General features: G+C 40.5%; 3 protein-coding genes across 4 annotated transcripts; 1 reads left to right on the top strand and 2 right to left on the bottom strand.

Moving 5' to 3' along the window:
- The first annotated feature begins 726 nt into the window (after window positions 1-726).
- LOC108108180 (protein LLP homolog) lies at window positions 727-1,556 on the top strand. Its single transcript, XM_017216124.2, has 2 exons — window positions 727-1,037; window positions 1,156-1,556. Exons 1-2 carry the CDS (start codon window positions 852-854, stop codon window positions 1,408-1,410), a joined length of 441 nt encoding a protein of 146 aa, XP_017071613.1. The 5' UTR covers window positions 727-851; the 3' UTR covers window positions 1,411-1,556.
- Window positions 1,557-1,609: 53 nt separating this feature from the next.
- On the bottom strand, window positions 1,610-3,298 carry LOC108108179 (syntaxin-17). Its single transcript, XM_017216123.1, has 3 exons — window positions 2,887-3,298; window positions 2,581-2,827; window positions 1,610-2,522 (listed from the first exon to the last, which is right to left on the bottom strand). Exons 1-3 carry the CDS (start codon window positions 2,953-2,955, stop codon window positions 1,933-1,935), a joined length of 906 nt encoding a protein of 301 aa, XP_017071612.1. The 5' UTR covers window positions 2,956-3,298; the 3' UTR covers window positions 1,610-1,932.
- A 195-nt stretch (window positions 3,299-3,493) lies between these two features.
- On the bottom strand, window positions 3,494-22,706 carry LOC108108161. Of its 2 annotated transcripts, none has more exons than XM_017216098.2 (5): window positions 22,270-22,706; window positions 15,873-16,653; window positions 5,236-5,492; window positions 4,034-4,452; window positions 3,494-3,963 (listed from the first exon to the last, which is right to left on the bottom strand). In XM_017216098.2, exons 2-5 carry the CDS (start codon window positions 16,601-16,603, stop codon window positions 3,832-3,834), a joined length of 1,539 nt encoding a protein of 512 aa, XP_017071587.1. In that variant the 5' UTR covers window positions 16,604-16,653; window positions 22,270-22,706; the 3' UTR covers window positions 3,494-3,831. The 2 variants fall into 2 exon arrangements, with proteins under 2 accessions (XP_017071587.1, XP_017071588.1); XM_017216099.2 differs by having other exon boundaries at window positions 22,295-22,706.
- Between the last annotated feature and the right edge of the window lie 1,314 nt (window positions 22,707-24,020).

The following is a 24,020-nucleotide window of genomic DNA, read 5'->3' as shown; positions in this document are numbered from 1 at the left end:
ATAAAGATTTAAAGTATTATTTAGTTCAATATATATATATTAAGAAAAACAAAGAGTATCACTTAATCATGTTTAACACACCGTGGCTTTATTGTATAATTTTTTCTTATTTTGCAAGCCTCTCATTTTCTCTCTTCAGCAGCTGATTTTGTTTGTATACAAAAGTCATATTGCATTCTGAGAGCACGAAGATGAGAGCGAAAAAGTGAGAAAAGAGAGAATAACTAGGTAAATAAATACAGAGGAATAAATAAAAATGGGTACCATGTAAATGGAGATGGTAGGGAGGAAAAGGAAAAGGAAGGAAACCACAAAAGCTTAATTTGTGGTTTTAAGACAAGTAACTGTTTTATCCATTTAAGAAAAAAGTTATAAAAATTATGATTTTTATTAGGATCCAATATATACTATATGTATATAATATAAGTAAGCATATAGCATATGTAACAAAATAAATTAAAAAAGTTTAATACCCGGTAAGATACATTTTTACACCTTTCACAAATAAAACTATAATTATTTTAGGAATCATACATTTAATTTATATATCCAAGAGGATTTTTAATTAGTAATTACTTTTAAATTAACTAAATGCAGGGAAGGAAATTTTTTAAAATTTTTTTAAAATTAAACGACATCGATCTAAGCAGAGACCCTGGTCGATATTTTTATAGGCAACTATCGATTAGGAAATGAGGCTGGACATATCGTTGCCTTTGATAGTATCTGTTAAATATCGGCGTTTTTACAATCTTTAACCAGAACACACGTGTTTACGTTTTTAATAAATTGAACGCAATTTCTTCATTTTATTTTTATTTTCGGGTGTAATTTAACATCCTACAAACAAAATGGGCAGAAATAATCGCTCCCGAAAACGCCGCGATGAAATGAACAAGATAAAGAAGGCGCGATATGAAGCTAAAGAGCTAATTCGTCTAAAGAAAACTCTGGGACTCCTAGACGCCGATGGAAATGAGATTATGAAAGATATTAGTGATGTGGTCGAAGTTAAGACCGCTAAGGAGCTTAAAAGGGTGAGTTACGTGAAGTAATTAGTGATATCTCGGCACCTGTAGTTATTTCCTTACATAGCTACTACCCTCAGCTGGGTGTTCTTATAAACCCTTTCTAAAACCCATTTTCCATTCTTAGGAAGCCAAATCCAAGGAAGAACAAGAATTGATATACGAGCACCAGGAAAGTCTAGAGAAGGGAGAAAAAGTGAAAGTCACCAACGAAAATACTGGCGTGGAGCACGTTTTCAACAGCAAGACCCTTAAAGATCAGTATGGCAATTACCCTGCGTGGTTCAAGAAGAAGAAGACCGCTAAGCGTCTAAGGAAGAAGCAGCACTCCCAGAAAAAGAACTTCAAACAGGCATGGACGACAGTTAATGTGCCCCTTTAAATCCGGGTCAGGTTTACCCATCTGGTATCTTATCGTAGTTTGTAAGACCTCGCTTAGTTTAGGAGATTTTGTAGACGTTTTCTACAAAGATGTTATAGCTAAGTTTATATCGCATATTAAAGCCTTAACAAATTGATAAAAACCTAGATTTGAAAAGCTTTTACCTCCTCGACACGGCAAACGAAACACTTTCTGCAAGTAGTAGTTAAAGCTAAGAGTTATTATTGCATATTAAAGCCTTAAAACCTACACACAGTTGCGGTGTCATGTGAACAACAAATATTCAACGCTTAAACTAGACACAAAGTGGAGATGATGCTGTTTAGCTCTACTGCACATGGATAATCACAAAATGGGGGATATTGAACTAAAATTGGTATAAAATCTCTATTGAACGGAACAATAGCTGCGCACACTGCAGATTACTCCGCTGGTTGCCGCCTCCAAACGCCGTGTATTCGCCGACCAGATGTGCGTCCTGGCCAGAGCCGTGGATGCGATTCGGTCACTGTCTTCGGTGGGTCATTCTGGCTTCTCCTTGAGCTCCAGTCTCTCGGTGGACTCGCTATCCGGTTCCACTTGTTCTTCCTCGATATTGCCATGCATGACATTTGGATTGGCCTTTAGAACAGAGCCTCCGGTGAAGCCCAGAATGCCACAACCTACTGCGGCTAGTCCACCAGCTTTGATACCAGCCACCAGCCCAATGGGTCCACCAACACAGGTGCCAAGAAGAGCACCAACTACGGGATACATGGCCTTCTTGTAGGTAAGAGCCCGGCGCAGGTTCAGCTCGCCTTGCTGGACATTTTCCAAGGCTTCCTCCGCATTGTCTGCGATCTTCTCCACCGCCACCGACTGCTCTGCAGTAAGTTGCCGCATGCCATTGAACATTCCATGCAGATCGTAGATCTCCTTTTGCAAGTTCTCCATCTGGTCAAGACAGGCTTGTCTTTGGGCTAACGTGTGCTCCTCCAGCTGAAAATTCAATTGCAGTTGTGGCATATTCCGGTGTGCGGGTAAACTGTTCATGTCCACCTCCTGGGGTTGGTTATCCATGTCATCGTCGTACTGGGAACTTAAAGTGGAGGTAGGTGATTTAAGTTGCAGTTCTAAAATATACAAACTATGAATTTATATAATGAACTTTAAAGGAAATTCTTAACGTACCTGCAAATTCCTTCATGCCAGCAAAGGCTTTTTCTCTGCCAGGGCGCATCAGGGCATCAAATCGTTCCAGATCCTCCTCCCTCACTTTCTCACGCAGTGCATCCATTTCTAAGAGTAGATTTTTGATCTGTTTGATAACCCTCAAGGCATTGAGTTCCTCTTTTTTGATTTTTTGCCAGTCGCCAAGTGCAAGACTTTTTTCTATATTGCTGCGATGGTTCTTTAATAAGCTCAGATGGTGTGGCACCTGCAGGTGGGTAAGGAATATAGATTTATCATACGAAATATATATAGTATTTAACTTACCGCCATATCCTGAAACCTTTGTATGGAGACCTCCGCCTGTTTCAGCGGCAGCTTCTCATCGCGCGTCATGGTGAACTGAATACTTTGAACTCGCTCCTCTTCGATTTTTAATCAGTTTTTAATTGTGGTAAAAGTGAAATCTGGGGGATCAGTTTCTATAACACCTCCGCCCCTTTTTCGACGGACCTTGCCTAACACAGATTTCCCTTGTGTTTCTGCGCAGTTTTTGCTTTGTTTCACAAATGACGTCACTGCTTGCTTTTGGGATTTTCCAGAAGATGTGTAATGTTTGATTGCTGTTAATGACACTATAGTGACATGGTTTCAATTATGCTGGCCGCGTCCCCTATATTTATACTGATAATAATTCTATTGTGTAGTCCAATTATTTGTTTGTGATTCGCTGTTAGATATGGACTAAAATCGATATAAACGATTTTTCTAGAAATTTAGAAATATCGATATTTACATAAAACAATCGATTAATTGCACTGCTTGGAAGGTTTGAAACTTCGGTGAGTTCTGATTCTTGCGTTTGAAAATCAATTAATTTTTTTCAACCATGTAAATCTCCCAGCAGCTCTTTCTTCGATAAATAAAAACTCCATTCAAATTATAAAATGCATTTATTTGTGCAGTGATTTCTCATATACATTACAATTATATACAGATACATGCAGAAACTAATAATCGGTGCACCACCCCCATTGGGCGGTGCAGAGTGCGGTGGTGCGCTTATGGCTATAACTTCAGATCTCGATACATTTATGACACGTTCGCTTAAGTACTAATATATTAGCCCGATCCGAGGGCTGATTCTAGAGACTACAGAGGCACTCGACTCGCATTCGGGAATGGCTTACAAGCAGGAGCAGCTACACGTAAACAGATTGGTCAATTAAGTTAACTAACATTTAATAGTAGCGTAGGGAAATGCAGTTCTGTTTAGGGGCAGTTCTCATTGGGGCCATTCCGGCACTTTAGCAAAAGATTCAGCATCCCTTCCAGCTTATTGGTTCGTGATTCCGTCTTGTAGAGATTCGTCTGCAGGCGGCTGACATCCTGAGCTTGCTTTTCCTGTGGTAAAATCAGAGGACAACCATTAAACATAAAATATTTCTTACAATATCCCTTATCAAATCCTTACCAGCGTGCTTAGCCGGCTCTTGAGTGTGTCCACCACACTATATGTGGCCTGGAGTGACTTTTGCAGTTCGTTGGTATGCACGCGCTCGTTAGCAAGGGATCTTTCGATCTTCTGCAGTCGCGTGTCTACCTCTGCATCCGTATCGTCTATGTCGTTCTCCAAATCTCGCGCCTCGAAGGCATCGTCGGCATTCGAGGACACCTTCTTACAGCTCTGTTTATCTGCCTGCAGTTCGAATCCTTGACGGCAACGGCAGAGGTAGGATCCATGAGTATTAAAGCACTGCTGATCGCAGGGCTTCTCCGTCTGGCACTCATCCACATCCTTTTCACAATAATGTCCTGTGTAACCAGATGGACAAGAACAGGTGCTTGGAGCCGTGCAATTACCACCATTTTGGCAGCGCGTGGAGCAAACAGCTAGAAAAATATTAAGATATTTATGTATAAATAAAAGTTAGACTAAAAAAATATCTCCAAAATTCGTCTCAGGTTTATAAGAAAGTTGTACCAATGGTCGGATACGTAATTTTCGTTTGATCTTAGTAATTGTTTTTTTAGGATACGAGGTGTGTTCAAAAAGTAAGGTGACTCTTCAAATTTCGCGAATTTCAAATTTTTCGATTATCGAAACCTTTTAGAAGTTATACGAGGTGTGTTCAAAAAGTAAGGTGACTTTTCAAATTTCAAATTTTTCGATTATCTTCAGTTTTGGGAACAAGAAAAAGTCACATGGGGCCAAATCCGGTGAATATGGTGGCTGAGGCATTATTGTGGTGTTGTTTTTGGCCAAAAAATCCAAATCCTTTGATCCATATTTTTCGATAGCAAAAAATCGCCGAGCTCGCAAAACAACTTGTAACTTTACGCCTCTCACAACCAAACAAAAGAGGATGTTCCATTGAAACTTGGTACAGATGTTAGGGAAGAGTGTACCAATATAACAAAACAAAAAAATCGATAATCGAAAAATTTGAAATTCGCGAAATTTGAAGAGTCACCTTACTTTTTGAACACACCTCGTATATTTCCACACATCTTCTGGATCTTAAATAGTTTATTTTAAAGCTCATAAAAAGTTTACTTTATGATAAACTACTGTATAACTACCGAAAATGTTTTCCAAGTAGTCAAAGTAATGACAATCCTAATTTTATTATAAAAAATCCCTTTTGGGCAATATTATAATTATTACAAACTTACGTTTCATGCACGCATCAGCCCTTGGGTTTTCCCGGCTCCATCCCGTGCAGCAGTCGTAGGTCATCTGCTGGGCGGTCTTGTGCTCGATAACATCCCTGTAGGCCCTTTCGTGAATGACCTGGACCCTGGTGCATTTCTGGCCAGTGAAGGTGGGCGGCTGGCAGGGCGTGGCCACGTGCTTCCAGGTGGGACGATTGTAGACCTCTGTCCGCTTCACGGGCATCGTCACCGTACGATGTTGCATGCAAATGTGCCGCCTGAAATGAGGGACAAGAAAAGCCAGAGCGAGGTGTGAATCGAATTGTAGTGGATTGGATTGGAGCAGTGGGGTTGACCCAAATCAGCGGATCATCATCTGTAAAAGTGAAACTGACTTTTCCAGACGACTTCGGCCAATTAATGTCATAAAGACAGACCGACCAACAGGTTGTATTTGGGAGTGGGATCTGGGCAATTGTCACATGTGTCTGGCAATGTCAGCGGATTGGAACTGGACCGATATGAGCGTGTTCAGGTATCTGCGATGACAAACACGACACGCTCCCAACCGATGACTTGCAGCCATGTCAGCCATGTCATTTGTTTGCCCGCCATTTGGAGGAGCAGCAACCGCAGCTAACTTGGTAACTTGGCAACCTGGCAACCAAGTGCTCCAGTTCACGCAACGGACAGTTCAGTGGCTGTCAAACCCAATTTGAGTGCTTGTCAAACTGTTGACAGAAATATCGCATGGATTTTCAATATTAGTTGAAATCCAATTTGGTTTACTTGTGCAACACAAAAGGCAAGCAAGCAAAAGTTGTATTTCATTTTTTATTTTCTTGTTTTAATGACCTAAAAATGTTTATGTTCAGATGTGCCCATTAAATCTCCTGAAAATCTCCACAAATTGCAAGTTGCAACATTAAGAGTCTATTAAACCTTTATTACTGTTTGAAAAGATCCCTTTTTATTTTAAACATTTCACACTTTAAGAAGCATAAAAGCCAGTTTAATTTACTGCACACCTATTTCTATTTAAATTATTCGAGTACAAACCCAGCTTCCCACTACTTTCTGTTTTTTATATATATCTCCTACATATATGCCCCTGTGCCTCTCAAACTGAACACCAAATCCCAAGTACCAATGCTCCTAAGACCTTTGGCCCCGAGCAGTCAAACATAAAAAGTGCTGATAATAAGCGGTTTTTGATTTTGGTTGCCAAAAAAAAAAATACGGTGAACTGGCCCAAAAGCGAGGTGCATCCATAAATTGGCAGGCTGAGAGGCTGCGAATAAACGCTGTAACTTGGTGTTGCTGCTGTGCGCTTGATGTTGCTGCTGCTGCAGTTGCTGGTCGTTGGTTGCTGATGGTGTCGTAATTGGCAATGCGGGCCAAAAACGATTGCGAGCGCGTGACGTGGCCACTGAGTGACGACTGACTGCTGCGATCGCTGGCCTTTTTGTGCTGGCCAAAATTTCGCGAATCAAAAGCGGAAAGTGGCACACAGTTGGCCACAATGGTCCTGCGACCGGGACATTTACCAATTTCTTTATTGCCGCGCATGCATATTTATGCCCAGTTCTTTTCCTGTTCCTTTTTTTTTTTGTTTTGTTTTTTGGCTGTTGGTTGTTGCTTGCTGTAACTGGCTTCTCTTGTACCATAATTCTCACGTTATTTATGCGCCAGCATTCTCAGCGTTAAGGGCGCCAAACAAACGGAATCAGCTAAAGATACAGTCCCAGCCGAAAACAATAACAAGAACGGCCAACAAAATGCGGAAGTCTTGCCTCGAAAAGAAGAAACTGTGCCAACAAAGTGCAACATGAAATGCTTTTCAATCTACAATCCGCTGGCTGCATAAATCTTCAAGCGTGATTAATGCACACAGAAAAAATTAACCAATTAAAGCTAATATCCATTTTTCGATTGCATTTAACATAAAAACCAATAAAAGTGTAAAAGGGTTTTACAATCCTACTAAAACTGTAGCTTTTTTTCTTTTTCTTGAGGTAGTAAAGGAAGCCTTCTGAACAAATTTCTTTAAAAGTATACCCCATTTTCTTCCTGTGCAACTGCAGACGATGCACCCCGACCCCAGTCCGCTCTGCCCTGCCTCCTTCGCCCACCAGCCGTTTGTATATATCCCGCTGCGCCAGACAGCGCCAGACGAAGTGTAATCGCATGCATATGTGCTGGTGAATGGCTTCATTGCTTTGTTTAGAAACGTTTAGGCTAAAATTAAATTTGAATTTTTAATTGCTGAAAGCTCGAACACCTGTGGCTAGGCCTTAGCATTCTCCTTCGGCTTCACAAGAAGCAGAATCTCAGTAAGGTCCAAGGGTTTTATCTTCGACAGACCCATAAAATTATAAAAACATCAATCAAAATTTGTTTCCATGTTTTCGGAGACAGATAAAAAGCAGCAGCAGTACGAGAAATAAAATTCAAGCGGGCCAATTAATCAAAAAATTAAAACTGTTAAATTTTACAAGAAGAAACGCAGACAGGGAAATATATTGGTCGGTCCAAAGGGAGACCCAAAAGATGCACTTAAAGAAAGGCGGTTAAAAATGTGGTTGGAGGCGGGGATTGAAAACACGGGCCAAAGTTTCTTATGCGGTTTATTGATTTACGATTTATTTTCATTGGCCGCCACGCAGAAATTAATGAGCCATCGATGGCTGCAGGCCAAAAAGGTGACCCCGAGCGGGTGTGTGGGCTTAATGGAGTGTGTAGTGTGGACTCAGGGCTAATAAATGGATAGAGCTCGAAATTCATAAAAATCTCGGGACTGAGCCTTCAGGAAGATGAGTCATTCTGCATGGCTTTATAAAGATAATTATAGAAACAAATGCACTTCCTTAAGATATTTTATAAGGAACTGATTGATTTTTATTACTTTTTAAGTAATTTTTATTTTTTTTTAATTAAAATCAATTTAAGCTTCTGCACTTTATGAACTTTTATCCTTGATAAATATTAACAAGATGTCAAAATATTATTCCCTTCACTAAAGTTAACTTTTTAATTAAAATACAACGTTTTATATGCCCCAGGCTTTTGGTTCTCTGATTGTCTTCGAAATGAGCAAGACCTTGAAAAACTTATTAAACCTTTTTGATGTGGACTTTAATTTATTAAAATGGTGAAGTCAAAATTTACTTTGTGTACAAATCTTTTATGGCTGAACAAATTAGGCAGATAAAATGGGTTTTAGCCAAAATGAAACCCCAGTTAGATGGCCCGGCATTATAAAGAGCCTTTCAATAAAGTTAAACCCGATTTAAATCATTTTTATTAAGCTCATTCCGAGATTGGGCCATTTCGGAAACCAGTTTGCATTTTGTCAATCTTTACAACTGCAACGTGAATGCATTTAAAAAACAGTTAAAAGCGTATACTAAAAACCTAAGCCACAAAAACTTGGCGACACTTAACAGCCGTAAACAGCTGAGAAATACTGGGGAAAAGTGCAAGTCTATCTCCGTGTATCTGGTTTCCAAATGAAAATGTGAAATAAATTTATAAAAACATAAAAATATTGTTGCCACAGTCGTAAAATGAATCTTTATGGCCGCCGTCTGCATGGTAGGAGTGAAAACGGTTTTGGGCCAGGCCAAGACCAAAGCCAAAAGGCTGGCCTCAAACCTAACTTTGGCTAACTGTTCGAACCATTTGTGGTCCGCCAACTGGGCAGCTAATCTGATTTGCTACATGGAATTAGAATTTAAATTGGCCGGGCCAGCAAATGCACAATTCTAGAACAGAGCGAGCTGCACTGCATCATTAGGCTAGTTGGATGCACTCACCCACTACTTTTTTCTACATTTTGCTAAACTGGGAAAAATGCTTTCAATAATTTATTCTTGGTAATGGAAAAAACAGGGAAGAAATATTTAGAATATGAAATCCTTACAGTTAGAAAAATTGTCCACAACTTTAATTTTTTACATTCTATCAGTATTCCCAGTTTATTTTTAGTTCTTCAATTTTTTCTCAGTGCAGTTGGCAACACGACCAAGCGACAACAACGACAAGAGGAACAGAACATGAGGAACAACCACGACAACGACAGCCATGAAGAAAGAAGCCTCAGTAGAAGGAGCAGTAGATGCAGCAGCCGGGGGAGGCACAAACATTTTTAGACGTGCTTCCTGGTCCAGCTGCCCCAGCTTTATTTGGATTCTTACTTAGCGTAAAATGCAACGCCCATGTGACCACGGCTCCCAAGGAAGATGCCACAAAGTCGTCGTCGACGTCGACGCACTGCCTCGCCATTTCTAATAATATTTCAGTCATGTCCATGGCTGGCAAGTGCAACTAAATCGGCAGCCAAAGAAGCAGCAGCAGCAGCAGCAGCTCCACCGCTTTCGGTTTTGTTCTTTTTTTGCGAAGAGAATTATTACAGCACTCAGCGAGGACTGAAGTGGAAATCCAATATGCGACTGGACAAATACCCAGGCCGGAGGAGGGGATTCCCTGCCAGCCAGCCAGACAATTCCCTTGGGAAGAAGTCTCATCTTGGATGCTACTTCCTCATCCAAAAAGGCAAACACTGCTGGAATTTCTTCATTGCTTTGAAGTACTTGTCAGCTACAAATCAGATTGGACTTTTCTAGATCGGCATAATATATGGCCATCATTTGTTAGCCACCATATGTTGGGAAAATTCTTTGCATTCCGTATCTTAGGGTTTTATATCAACAGATGATGCATTCAAATATTTTGAAAGCCTTTCAAAGAATACATTAAATTATATTTTATATAAAATAAACTATATTTTTAGAGACAAACTCTAACCGAAAGCGAATATGCATTTGACTCCTACTCTACAATTTCGTGGCAGGAATCGCCAGTCACGGCTAACCGCAGCCAGCCAGTTCTAATTTGGCTGTAAATTTGTCTTGCTCTCTTGGCCAGATTATGCAATAAAAGACGCAGAAAGAATTTGTTGCGAAAAGTGAAAAGAAAATTGCCGCAAGTGTCAGACGGCGTACGAGTTGCAGTTGCACTGTAGATGAAAATGGGCTTTTTCTGCAATGAAGATGGAGCACTATTTTGTGGTCATCTGAGCTGATTATATACAAGATGGTCCAGGCCCCAGGAAGTGGGGTTCAGTGGCCGGGTGCCCGGGCCGCTTGAGTTTTCCGTACAACATAATCGCGCGATAAGCGATCTTGGGGCCTGTCAATGGGTCCCTCCCTATATTTTCAGATCTTTTTCTTCTTATGGTCGGTATTGTGTATTCGAAATCCCCCACTAATTCGGAGCCCTTTTTTTCTTGGGGGCCCTGAGCAGCCTCCGCTGGCCAAGTGTGAATGTGATTGAGAGTGTGTGTCGGTGTGTAAATCATGATTAATGCCCCAAACTTGTTTAAACAACGGCCGTGTCGAGCCGTGGCCGAAAATCCGATTAGTGGCAACGTGAGCTGCAGCCTCTGCCCTTCTCCAAAAAGGCCTAAAAGATCCGAAGAAAACGCCAGAGAAATGCAAGAGGCGTGCACGATTTCCACTTTTTTCTTCGTTTTTTTTTTGTACGTTGTTTTGCTGTACGTATTTCCAGCTCTTCATCGGCTCTTTTCGGTCTTTCCGATGAACTGCCAACAAAAGCGCAACCAAACGGCAAACGCACACAAATTTTCATCAAATTAACATAGCCCATTCTCGGCTACCTTTGTTATATATACACGCTACTCTTAATGTTTAAGCTGAAATTGAGATCCAAATCGCGCAACGACGAGTGAAAAGGCCGTAACAGATTTTGAAAGCCTGGTGTTTGGGCAATCTAAAGAAGCTGCTGCTGAAAAGCCACAGATGAAGTTATTTTCCAACGAATCTGCCAGCCCACGCCCAAAAGTCGAGCAAGTGCAGCGCCAGCACCCGATCCTCTATCCTCTCCTATCCTACACATTCGACTCCAGTTCACTCCAGTTCCGAACCCAATCCGAGTCCCAATCCCAGTTTTATGCTGCACCGCTTGGTATCCAATTGCAACATAATTAAGTAAGCCAAATGGCAGGCCTGGCTCGCTCTCCTTCTGGCCAAGTTAGCATGCTTATCTGCTGCACTCAGGAAAATTCCCTTCCCTTTTTTTTAATAAATCATTCAGAAAATTGTATGTCTCAGCTTCTGCTTTTTGGACTGTGATTTCAATTATATCAGCTTGATTGATGATTCAGAATCAGAAGATATGACTTCATATAGAAATAGAAAAAAAACTGATAAAATATAAACTTAAAATTTCCAAGAAGCATTAGCTTAAAAAAATGTTTATGAGACATTTGTTTTGTAATTTCAACTAATCTAAACTAATTGAAATTTTCTGGAAGTGTAGAGCATGTATGGCTGGAATTTTGTGCGTCATGTATTGGCCTGACTTTAAGATCGTGCTCGTGTGTGGCGCTTGGAGTTTTGTTGTCTTTTGTATTTCTGTACTGGCTGGCAAGACAAAAGCACTGCAAAGACAGCGTCACCAGCCACCACCATCATGACCCCCCCGGATCCCTCCACGAACGGGTTTCCATGTAATCTGTCCGGTGTTCAGGGAACAGCTTTTTAGTCTCCATCTCGGGCTCAGTCGCAATCCCCCCCAGCATTGCATTAACCCAATTTTCAACTTGAGATGCGAAGCTGCGTGATTTGCAAATTACCGCCAAGCCGATGCAGTCCCATTGTGACCGAGCTGTCCAGCTGTCCATCTGACCAGTGTCCACTGTCCACAGTCTACTGTCCAATTCATGTTACGAGTGACTTACTCATGTTTATATGAAAAACTCACTAATTGCATGGCGTGGACAGCGCTGCAGACAATAGGCATAAATTTGGACCATGAAAAGTGATTTGCATATTCATTTCATAAATTTTATTTATACTTTATGATCGAGCTTGAGGTGTGATAAATATTTCGGTAAAGTTTGCAAGAAACTAGGAAACTGCATTATTGTTTCTTTAAAGACTTTTTTTATTTACTTTATAATTAAGACAACATTTAGTAAAGAAATTGAAACTGAAGTAGTAGTACAAGCTTATTCCTTATTTCCCAATTTGCTTCTCCTTTTCATTTCTAAATAGGAAATCATGAACAGATTTCCCTTCTACCCAAATGCCGCCTTGACTGATACATTAATTACTTTGGAGCTTATTTGAATAGGTTTCCCCATCGTGAGGTAAATAACTCAAGTGGTAAAGTGATACTCAAACAAATACTCTGCATGCCACACGCTTGAGGGAAAGTATAACAAATATTATTGTCAGACCTTTGACCCAAATAGGTTGTGACAATTCCAGAGATACAAAACCTAAGGTTCCCAGCCTGACACTGACCATGACTAATGGCGGGAATCGGGGTCACCAATTTGTGCTGGCAGCCGTAAACCTCTACATAACAAGGTTTCCCATAAGGGTTCATAAAGTTGCCAACGACTCGAATGAGAAATCCATCTTAATTAAAACGAATATTGAGATGGCAAATCAACGATTTGCATTTGTCAAGCAATTTGTTCAATTGATGTCGTATCAAGACGTCGTGTTCTTCGCTGATTTTTGATGAGCACGTGTACAAGTTGTTGGCCAGAGTGGGAGTAAACCGAGTTTCCCCCTCATGGATCCCGAGAAAAACTCATTAAACGAGCTTCTGCCTGGGCCAAGGTTTCCTGGCCCGATGGCATGACTTGGACTTCAGATAAGACCAAAGCTTATGGCTTCAACTCCAGCTACAGCTCCAGCTCCAGAGCCAACTTTAAGAGTTTTCAAGATTTTTTTTCTTTTTCTTTTTTTGCTGGGCACGCGTAGGCGTAGCCATTGAGCACAATGCTTCACGGTGCAAAATGTTAACGAATTTTCACAGGCCCAGCCGCATTCTAAGTGCAGTTTTTCCAAGCGCAGCATATCAAATCATTCGTCACTCGCCCCCCCAATTTCCCCCTCTTTTGTGTCCATAATTATCGCAGAAAAGGAGTTTGGGTTTCGGAGCCAAAGTCGATTGTTGACAAGCAATTTGCAGGCGGCGGCGGTCTTGAGCCCTGACTTCCCATCCAGCTGCGAATGGGCCTACGTTTAAGCCATGCACTTGGAAAAATAATATATTTTTTGATTCTAAACTAAACTAGAACTGTTCACAACAAAAATCATTTAGCATTTAACATTTCTAATACAGAAAACCTCTATATTTCTTCCAGTGCAGTCTGCGGCTTTGTCTGGGGTCACCGTGCTGCTAGGAGTGCACATAACTCCGCGCTGGCTCTTGTCTCATTTGATTGTGCATTTGCCAATTGTTGCTTTTGGCTTTTATTGCTGTGGCTGATTGAAGTCAAGGCCCTGCTTTGTTTTCGATTTTTGTGCACCGGGCTATTGGAGATATCTACAAGATATGTACTTGCAGTGCCCCCAAACCGAGTTGCAAGTGGCATTTAAGCGAGACACGCCCACTGGAGTATGTGTACCCTCTCTGATTCAACACCTCCTTGCTTTGATAGAGTCCGGAATCTATAATTAATTCATTGGCTCGCGTTTCAGATCACTCCCGATCGATGGCGCAACTAGGCAGTCAAATCAAAAGTCAATCAATACGAGCAGCTCTGCCCCGATAGTAAAACAAAAAAGAAAAACGAAACAAAAAAACAGACATCAATCAAGTGTCGGACACATGCAACTGCAACTGCCACGGCAGCAGCAACAACAAATTGGCCAAAACATGCACAGTGCAGACATCAATTGAATTTATCAAACAGAAGCCAAAACACTGGACTCGTACATTCAACAAATTTCGATTGGTTCAAATGTTTTGGCTTTTGCATATAGAGTTACAACACGGCCGGGATAATTAAAAACTTAATTTCCTTGGACGCGGGTTAACTCGATGCACAGAGAAAAAAGGGGAATGCAGCAGTAACTTTACTTAAAAAATGCTCATCAAAACTTCATTTAATTTCAAAGTTTGAATCTTTTAGAAGTTATAAGCCAGCTAGCAGCTTGAAAAGTTATTAAACTCATTTTCTTTCAGTGCTTCTATAGCCAAAGGAGCGGAAAACGACTTAAGTTCACTTTTATCCGCAAATCGCCGCGTATGACGCTGATTAACACGGAGTCTGCAACCGCAATTGAAACGTTGCACTGGCCATTAACCAGGTTCGATCGGTGGCAAGAGGGGGATTTATGTGCTGATGGCGGCGTGTGAATATCTTCGAGCGAAGCCAATCCGTACCAAAAGTCATTTCCATATGCTCTGTTGCAACTTGCAACTTGCCACTTGCAGTTGCAGTTAAAGTATCTTGCCGTTGCACGTGCAGCGCTTAAATAAATAGAAAAAAACAAATGGGCAAGGCAGCAGCGCCTACGTATTGAGGCAATCACAGTTGAAATTGATGGCAGGAAAATAGAAGATTTGCACAATCGATACACTGAGCGAAATAAAAAGAAAAAAGAGCATAATAGGTAGACTTGCAACTTGCTGGTTGCCTTACCTAGACTTTAATTTAGATTTATAATTGCCAGAAGTCTAGACAAATTAATACATTTTTGATAAATATCTAGTGTGACATTTTAATTTATTAAAAGTATCTCAACGTATGTGGCGCCGCATTTTTTGTGCCACTGTGCAGGTGACTGATGATGCAGGCTCTGTGTTTTTGCCTTGTGGCGTGATTTTGGCAGTTACCGCATAAATCAAAAAGTGTCATAATTTGCAACTGCACCACCAGCACCGCGTTGCTCGTGTCGATGTTGAGATGTAAGCTCTCAGATTGCGCATACGCGGGGTAGACCCACATGCCGTGGATTGCAGTTGGGATGCCTTTGCCCTTAAGTAGAGTCGCATTAATTCCAATTAGAAAACATCGCACTGGCACTGGCAATTGAAAACTCGTTAAAGTTCATTACCTTAAAGCGGCAGCAGAGACAACGACTGCCTTATTCGAGTCAATGCCACCACGATCTTGGCCAAAGGAAAGAGGGCGAAGACAAGCCATATCTAACTGAAGATCTGCTTGTTACACTTAAGGAGCTGCAATTGCAATTGTTTCGAGCACACAAGTGCGCGCCCATTGATTCGCTGCAATTGACACACGACAATTGAAGTGCTGGCTTGGAAAAATCTGAAATCGAAAAAAAATCACGGCCACTTGGCCTTGGGGCTAATTTCCAGCCAGTAGTTGGCTGGCATTTGGTAAGGGGACTGGTCTTACTGGGCATGAAATTAGCCACGAAGCGCAGCTGCTGACATTGAAAACGCGGCATGTCATAATATTCAAAATAATTTATGTGCGATGCGATAAGCCGCAGATCTTGGGCCAAAGGTAAGTCTGGCCTGGCTTTTCGGGCCATATTTATGGCTGCATCAACCTTGAACCGGTGCCGGACTCTCAACCTCTGATAAATGCAATCGGACACGCCCCGCCCAAAAGATCGCTACTCACATCCACCTTCATCTTTATCTATCCCATGGGTGGGTCCCAAAATCATTTTTCTTCTTCCATAGCTCAATGAACCGAAGATTGCAAGGTTATCGTTTGGATTTAGCATGGGTTTTTGGAGCCGTTTAATTGGTTAATTTAGATAAATTATTGCATATCTTAAGAGCTTCTGTTACAGCAGCAGGTTTAGATATTTATCTTTTAAGTTCACAGGTCATCTAAGTATCGTACATAATCCTCTTACCTTTCCATTTCCTTGGGATCTGTGGGATAACCTCGACTAATGGTGTTCGTCTCGAAAGGATTCTCGGTGGTAAAAGTGTTTACTGGAGCAGCTGTTGTGGTGGTATAAGCATAGCCCCTTCTGGCCGGAACAAGCGGCGGAATGGTGCCCAGGTTGAAGCCAGGACTCGTAGATCTTCTATTCAGATTCGTTGGTGGTGCTGAGGTGGTTACCGTGATCGATGGCACAAAGGAGAAACCTCTGCCATGCTCCCGATTGCCAATAAACTCCACATCCTGGGTGTTGTCCTCGCCCTTTCCAAGTCGCGGAGACGATGGCATCGGCGGTGGAGGAGGACCGTAAGTGTTGGTGAGGATATTATAAGTGTTATAATCCCATTCGGTGGGGGGTCGTGACTGGTGTAGGCGTCTGGTCTGCACTTTATTATAGGGATTATGTGGCTGGACCCGCCTTAGTCTGGTGACGTCATGCATGGTGACCCCAGGCAGTAGCTCCACATCAGATTTGACTTGACTCAACGACTGTAATCTTCGCTGCTGCCTCTGATGGCTTGGTAAGAAGTTTCCCTGATGACGAGTTCGATGGCTATGACCATGTCCTCGATGAGTTCGATTCTGATGAGGAATTGTGCTATTAAAGCTACCATTCTGGACACCTGATACCGCTGTTCCCAGCAGCAGGACTGTGCAGCAGAGCAGCAGAAAATAGGTGGAGTTAATCATTTCTGGCATTTTGATGATGATGATGATGATGTCCCGCTATCTCAATTCGCTTGATGGAACTGCAAGTATAAAAAAAAGTATATAAGCGTGACTTTATTAAGTGCTGAACTTGTTTCTTCATTACGAAGTCCCCATCCTCCCTTTCAATCACATTCACTTTCGTTCTCATTCAAATTCCTAGGCATTTTGCACGCCTCACTTAATGTAAGCAACAAGACGGATCCACCGCTTCTCATTACCGATTCCTTTGTCTGACAGAGCGCCGACCTGTCTGTCCATCATCGGGTAATTGAAAGGTAGCATAAATGTATTAACTAGAGTCTAGACGATGCCACAGGATCAGCAAGAAACTGAGGTACACTTGGCTGGTAGAAATAGGATTGATTAGTAACTACAGGAATCATAACACATTCCACCAATCTTTTGTTATCTATTAAAATCATTCAAAGAAAATGAGTACACACTTATGAGTCTTGAAAAGGCATCATACCATTGGTTTTAAGGAAGTAATATACTTTTTCGAACCCAGTTCTTGATGGGGCCAACGGTTTTCATGGTCGAGTGGTCAACACTTCCAAGTACGGTTCGAACTTTTTAGCCCAGAGACAAAGGCAATTTGTTCAGCAGACTCGACGGTGATGATGACGGTGACTGTGATTATTATTCTCGTTTTTTTTTTTTCCATTATGTTTTTTTTTTTTTGAGGCTGATAAATCACACGTTAAACAAAAAGAAAAGTAAACGCGTTAACAGTTAACCGGCAGGAGATGCCAAAACGTGAAGCAAAGTGGAGTGAACCGAAGCCGGAAGCGAAAAGTGCATCAATTTTGGCTTTGTTCAGGGGCATTTCTCAAAAATTTCACGCACTGTGGAGCAGTGGCATCTCATTTGTCAATGGACAAGGCACCAACAGCCTGCACCACAGTCACCCGCACCACCCTAAACTCACCATAAAAAAACCCATTATTGCAATTGCTCAGTGAGCTTATTAATATTCATTGCTTCCACTTGAATTTATGATTCCAAACGCCCAACTCATTAAAGTGGATCTAACATATGTCCAATCTTGTTTTTTAATTTCGAAAACAATTATACACTGTTGAGAAATGTGCTGAATAATATTTTCAAATCTAATTCCTTGTCATATTCAGATTTCTTTGAATTTTTATTAATATATGATTAATTAGGCAAGTTATTGCTTAAACTTGCAAAGAAACTTTAGGATTACATATTATTTATTAACAATAAGTTCATTTCAAATTTTATGTATATATTTTATCTCAGTGTACTTGCAATGGAAAAACTCCCAAGAACTTTCGATGGGTTCGAATGACAGCAAGCCCGAGTCTTCCTCATTAACATTTGCTGCGCTAATTAAAAAACAGCAGCCGAAGTTTGAAAATTGAGAAATTGTAAGCAAGTAAGTTGGGGAAATGTGCCACATCTGACCCTTTTCTCAGATGCATCTTACGAAAGGGAAAAGAGCCGTGGGCAGGGGGCAGGGGGCAGTATCAATCAGGTGTGGTTTTAAGCCTCTTAGTAAGTGAAACCCTGGAGCCCCTTGGGCTCGACTGCCACTCAAATGACTGCCAAATGTCAGACCCTACCCCCAACCAGTTGTCATAACTCTGCAAAAGTTCCAAGAAATGCAAAAATGTTAAGGAAAAAAAGATGGTAAAAAGGTTTTTCGGGCGCCGCCACAAATTCAATCGAGACTGCAGACAGACAAAGGGAAAAAATTTAAGAAAAAAAATAAAAATAAGCCAAAGAGATGAAGAAATCCAAGTGGAGGGAAAAACAACTTGATTCCGGTGAAATCTAAGCCGCGTTGACAACTCGCCTTGACCTTGCTGGATTGCCAAAAACGGTCAGTCCGGAGATAAATCAAATCGCGCGGCGTTTGTTTCTGAAACCGAAAAGGTGGAGATGGATCCATAGATATATATATATATATATACTCATAAGGCCAGCCCACAACCGATTGGCGGCTATATTTTGATATATTTCTAATTAATAGCTGGCATTGCCTTAAGAATTATTTATAAATCAACGTTCGGGTTGCGGTTGCAGTTTAGCTGGAATTTATGCAAAGGCTGCCATAAATTTTCTTCCTTTTTTTCCAAACGTTGTATGCTGTGGGTCTCGAAATTAGTGTGTGTGTGTTAAATGTTATTGATTTGTTTTCCCAGCACATAAATCACTGGCTAAATACTGCCAGAGGCGCGGACAGAGTAGGGGAACCGGGAAAGTGTCAACTTTATTTTTGTCACCCTGACAAGACACGGATTCGGTGGGAGTATCCCTAGCTGAAAACTATATATATATCTGTATCTGCATCTGCTACTGTGAGATGACCCAGACATGAGCTATGGCCAATGAATCACCAGAGATGCGTAGCAAGAAACATATATAAAGAAATTTAGGATGATGTGGTATACGGTGAGGTCTAGATATGAGGTAATCTAATCTTGAGCTTCAAGAAACATTGAATCAGTTTTCAGCGGAAGAATCAAAAGATTAGGCAAACAAAGTTAAACATATAAACTTTTTACTTTAAAAACAAACATATAATAAATAAAAAATATATAAGATAAATTTAAATAAAGTTTAATATCTGTCCATCTTATCGAATACCTCCTTTTACTGACTCTCCCCAGAAACATAGCTCCTGTCTCGTTTTCATTTGACATGTTTTGGCTGTCATGGGAAATAGTTGCTGGCTGAAGAATGACACGAAAATGGGGGAAAACGGCCCCATGTCGTATGCTTAATAAAAGTTTTTGCATTTCAAAATTAATCATGCCCGGAGGCATGACTAAAACTGCACCAATTACTTAATTAACGCGAGCATTATGGAAATTTTAATGTTATTTTGGGATGTTCTTCGGTTCTCAAATCTGTTTACTTCTGCTCAATGGCGTGTAAATTGATCATCTTTCGAAGTTCGAAGTTATTTCAGAAGGTAATTTAAATTAACAACTCTTCCGACGGCCAGCCATTTAAATGTTAATTAAATGCCTCAACATCTCTCTCCCTCTTTTCTGTACGCTTTTTTTTGTGCAATTCCAAACAGCTGCCACTTTAGCATGCGTTTTTATTTATGTTTTGTGTAATCGGGGCCGCTCCTCAAGTTCTTATAAAGAGATAAACTAAAAGCTTAACGCCGCCTGCCGAGGGGATCGTCCAACAAACGAGAAATTGTTTGGTAACTCTGCTTTTTTTTTTTTTACGGCTGCTCGAGGAGAATTCAAATTTTCCAATTTGTTGCTGTTGCAAACGCTTTTCAGCGCTGCTTTTATTAACATTATCTGGACAGGCGCGATGAGCCGACAAATGTCTTAGATCTCGGAAAAACTGCACTAGATGTAGGATCACACCCGGGAAATTATAGGAGAGAAAAGAAGGGGTGGCATGAAAGAAGAAAAGCCACCCACTGTTTTTATAATTTTCACGCTGATTTTTGGGTTCAATAACCGTTCGATGTCGGAGTATTATCGAATATATCTTATCTGACAGATTGCCAAATATTTGCCCGTGGGGCGGCGTAAGAGAATGGGGCGGGCCTACACATTTCATTCATTCCTTCTCATTGTTTATTGTTCTTGGTGACGGGTTCGTCTCTTCGTTTTTCCCACGACAGACCAGACAACATCTCTGATGGGTAGAAAAATCACGGCCAGCTAAATATTTTTAATAGTGTTTGGCCATCCGGACATTTGATAGTAGATTTCACATGCTGTTTTATGTTTCATCTGTTGATATTGTGTTGCCGCTGTCTTTAATATGCAAAATCATGACACATTTGCCCGGAGTTTGTATCTCGTTTACTTTTGACGTTCCTCCCCTCCTGTTTTTGAATGTTTTTATTTTTTAACAAGATCAACAAACTGGAAATGTTATGAGAGAGAGAGAGAGGGGTTGGTGGGTGAGGTGAACAGGGGGTGTTGGGAGGGGACTGAGTGGGGCCATGGGTCGTTCGATCACGATTTTTTGTTTACACTCTACTTTCAGTCCAATTAAAGGAATGTTGTTGGCCTTTGTGGCTGCGTTTCTTCCCTAACAAAGTCAGAGATGAAAAGCGAAAACTATGCAAAATGTTCAACATCGACAGTTTGACATCTCAAAAGTCCTAGGCCTCACCCCAAACCCCCCTTTTCTACACACAGAGAAATAAAATGTTTATTGGGTTAATAAGAATTCGAATTTTATTGAATTTGAGATATCTATAAAGATTTTTACTGTTTAGTGATACTTTGCTCACTCTTACTAATCAGAGTATTATTATCTTTTTCCAACCGTTTAAACTGATTGGCCAATCAATCATATGAAACTGACATTTCATAGATAAAATCATTTCTTGCACTGCAGCTCCCACAAGTTCAACTTCAAATGCGAAAACTCATTTCAATAACAATTGCAGGCGACCCAAAAAAGGCAAAAAGGAAACACTTCAACAGCAGAGCTCAATTTGCTGGCATGTCCAGTCTTTTGCTAATTGCTTTGCAGCTGCAAGGGGGCGGAGGCCACGCCCACACATGCCCCGTAGACCCAATGCCCATATCCTCCATAGCTCACGGGTCACCGCCAAGAGACTTTGTTAGGTGGATGGGGGACCAAAAGCCAGACAAAAGACATAAACCCAGTTACCGTTAGCTGCGTAATTTATGCAAATGACTTTGGTTAATTAGCAAAACGAAGGAAAAACAAGAAAACCATAGACATGCGCTACCAGCAAACTCTCCTCCTCCACCTCCCCCCCTTTGTGCGGTGGCGTTTTCCATAATAATATTTGTATATAGAGATTATGATATGCAGGAAGGCACGATCGCTTTTTAACGAATCGTGCCTCAAACTACAAATTTTGATTGCTCACCTGCCGAACGATATGTGTCAAAATGCAGAATGCACCTGTAGCCCGTGCATAACTATTTCCCAACCTAGTCTAAACAATGGCAAGTATTAATAAAATTATTCAAATTAGCTGCATTTTCCGCTTTTGTCACATTATTTGAACAAATTTGTGTTGGTGATAACGTCATCAAATTAACATATTCACCCAATGCGTTGACATAAAAATGGGCTAGGGCATACAAAATGAATGCCTTATCAAGGGTGAGAATTTATTTTGATTAAAAGATTTTAGATTGGTTTAACAGATAGCAAAAAGAAAATGGTTTAAATTGGTTAAATTGTAACTTGGGGAAAATATAAATATTTGAGTAGAAATTAGGCAGTTTGACTTTTGGTTTTTTATAAAAAAGTAAACATTAAGAAAACGCGAAAGAAAATCACAAAAATATTTGGTAGGATAGTAAGTTTCTAATATCGATTTTTATAAACTCTTGATAAAGTGTACATTGAAAACCACTTAGAATTATTGACAAGAATTTAATAAAGCCATTGTCTTGAAGTTCACACGATAATTAATTCCTAAACCATTTATGGCATTGTTTAGCAGTTAAGGCACATAAATGAAAGACATCTTGCCGGACAACTTAGTTAGCCGCAGCATAAAAAATGCAAATTCGCGACCATAAGTGACATATAACTCCTAGACAGGATCGGTTATGTGATATTGAGCAAGATTAATGCACTAGGAAATGTCGAACGTCGCCTGACACACATTCAATTCATAAATAATTGCAATTAATTAACAATATTTGCATGCGACTTACACACAGCGAACAAATTCCAACTGACCCGCGAGTTCAATTCGGTAGAAGAAAAACAGAGATAATCTTGGCCAGATTTAAATGCCTGTTTTTTTTTTTTTTTTGAAGATGCCTCCGAAGTTCGGACACACAAATAAATCAAAACACAATTATGTCAAATTTGCAATCACAAACAATAAATTGAATTGAGTTTTCACACTGACATTAAGCAGATACGCGGCATTTGTATTTCTTTTTTATGCAAACAATAAATTAAATCCTGAATGAGGCTTTTAAAATTTATATATTTCTTATTAATTTACTGATAAATATTAAGGCTCTTGAGAATCCGGATTCTGCGTTAGCCGCTTCCGTAAACGAACGAACTGGCAGCGATCTTTGAGATACAATTTTCCAGCTGGCGCGGCGGAGCTAACACAAACCAAACCGATCTCTTAGAAGTCCCGAGACGAACTGAAAATGCACAGCCGAAACCGAAAGTCCAGTTAGCGATCGGCGATCAACAGTGTTGTCGGTAAATGGTGTATTCATTCGGCACTTAAAATCTCTTAAAAATAAATAAATATTTATTTAAAGGGTAACTTAAAACACTCATTATTTAAGGGGGTTTTACCACACATTTATGATTTATCTTTCTGATATTTATAATGGAGTTTCTTATTACCTGATTTTAATTTCCGTAAACAAATAGTAATAGATGATGAATTATAAAATTTATATTAGAAATGATTATTCAAAAGTGATTAATTTAATTATTCATTTGTCTAACTTTACTTGTGAAATATAAAATAAATATTTTTGAAAACCAAATAAAGTTTGGCTATTAACTAACTTTAATTCCCTTTTATAAAAGACTTGTAAATGAATACATATTTATTTAACTAAGAAAATAAAATCCATCACTGAAGCAGAAGAAATATTTAAATTAAGTTATAGCTAGAAAAAGGCCAAGTGCTCCGCTCCCCTGAAGCAGCACTGAAGTCTGAAGCCCATGTTCGGTGCACATTCGCTGGTTCGTTCAAACGAAATTGGACCGATGGGGCAGAAGTTTGCTTCCTTTGTTTGATGCAACTGAGAAGCAGAATGGATTCGCCAGGCGGAAGAACTCTTGGGGTTGGGGGGAGAAGATTGTGGGTGGTGGGCGGTACAGTGGGCAGGTATGCCCTCGGCCCTCGGTCCTCGGTCGTTGGCTGGTTTTTTGAGTGCGTTACAGCTGTTTTGTTTATATGGATGGGAACGCCGCGCCCCCGATCTCTCACCTCGTCCAAACTATTTGGAGTTTGCGGTTTATGCTTTTTATGGTCCGCCGTTGTTGTTCTTGCTGCCACTGTTGCCTTTGTTGCTTCTTCTCCGGTTGGTGGCAAGTTGTTAAGTTAAATATTTACCCGCCGATGCCGGGCAGCCAGTTTAGTCCACGGCTGGCTGATCTTTCACATGGAGAATCCCAAAGCAACCCAAAAGCAAGAACTCGTTTCGAGCCCTTCTGTCCATATCGGGTGCTGGATCTGTCGTTGTCATCATAAGAGTGCTACTGTCAACCACACTCGAAGAATACCTTTCGATCTAGATCTAGTTTTAAATGTCTGGCTAGAATTCGGACTCCAGAAATACAGTTTAAACGATGTATTATAACAGTTCTAAAAAGTAATATATATTTTAGCAATTTTTAAAAGCAGAACAAGTTTTTCCATGTGCATTGCCTCATACTATTAGCCATTGGCTATGGAGTAGCTGCCCACTGTCTAAACGCTGAG

Source organism: Drosophila eugracilis, unplaced genomic scaffold (assembly GCF_018153835.1).
Source record: "Drosophila eugracilis isolate 14026-0451.02 unplaced genomic scaffold, ASM1815383v1 contig_2088, whole genome shotgun sequence".
NCBI classification, from domain to species: domain Eukaryota; kingdom Metazoa; phylum Arthropoda; class Insecta; order Diptera; family Drosophilidae; genus Drosophila; species Drosophila eugracilis.
This window is presented reverse-complemented; position numbering and strand designations above follow the sequence as displayed.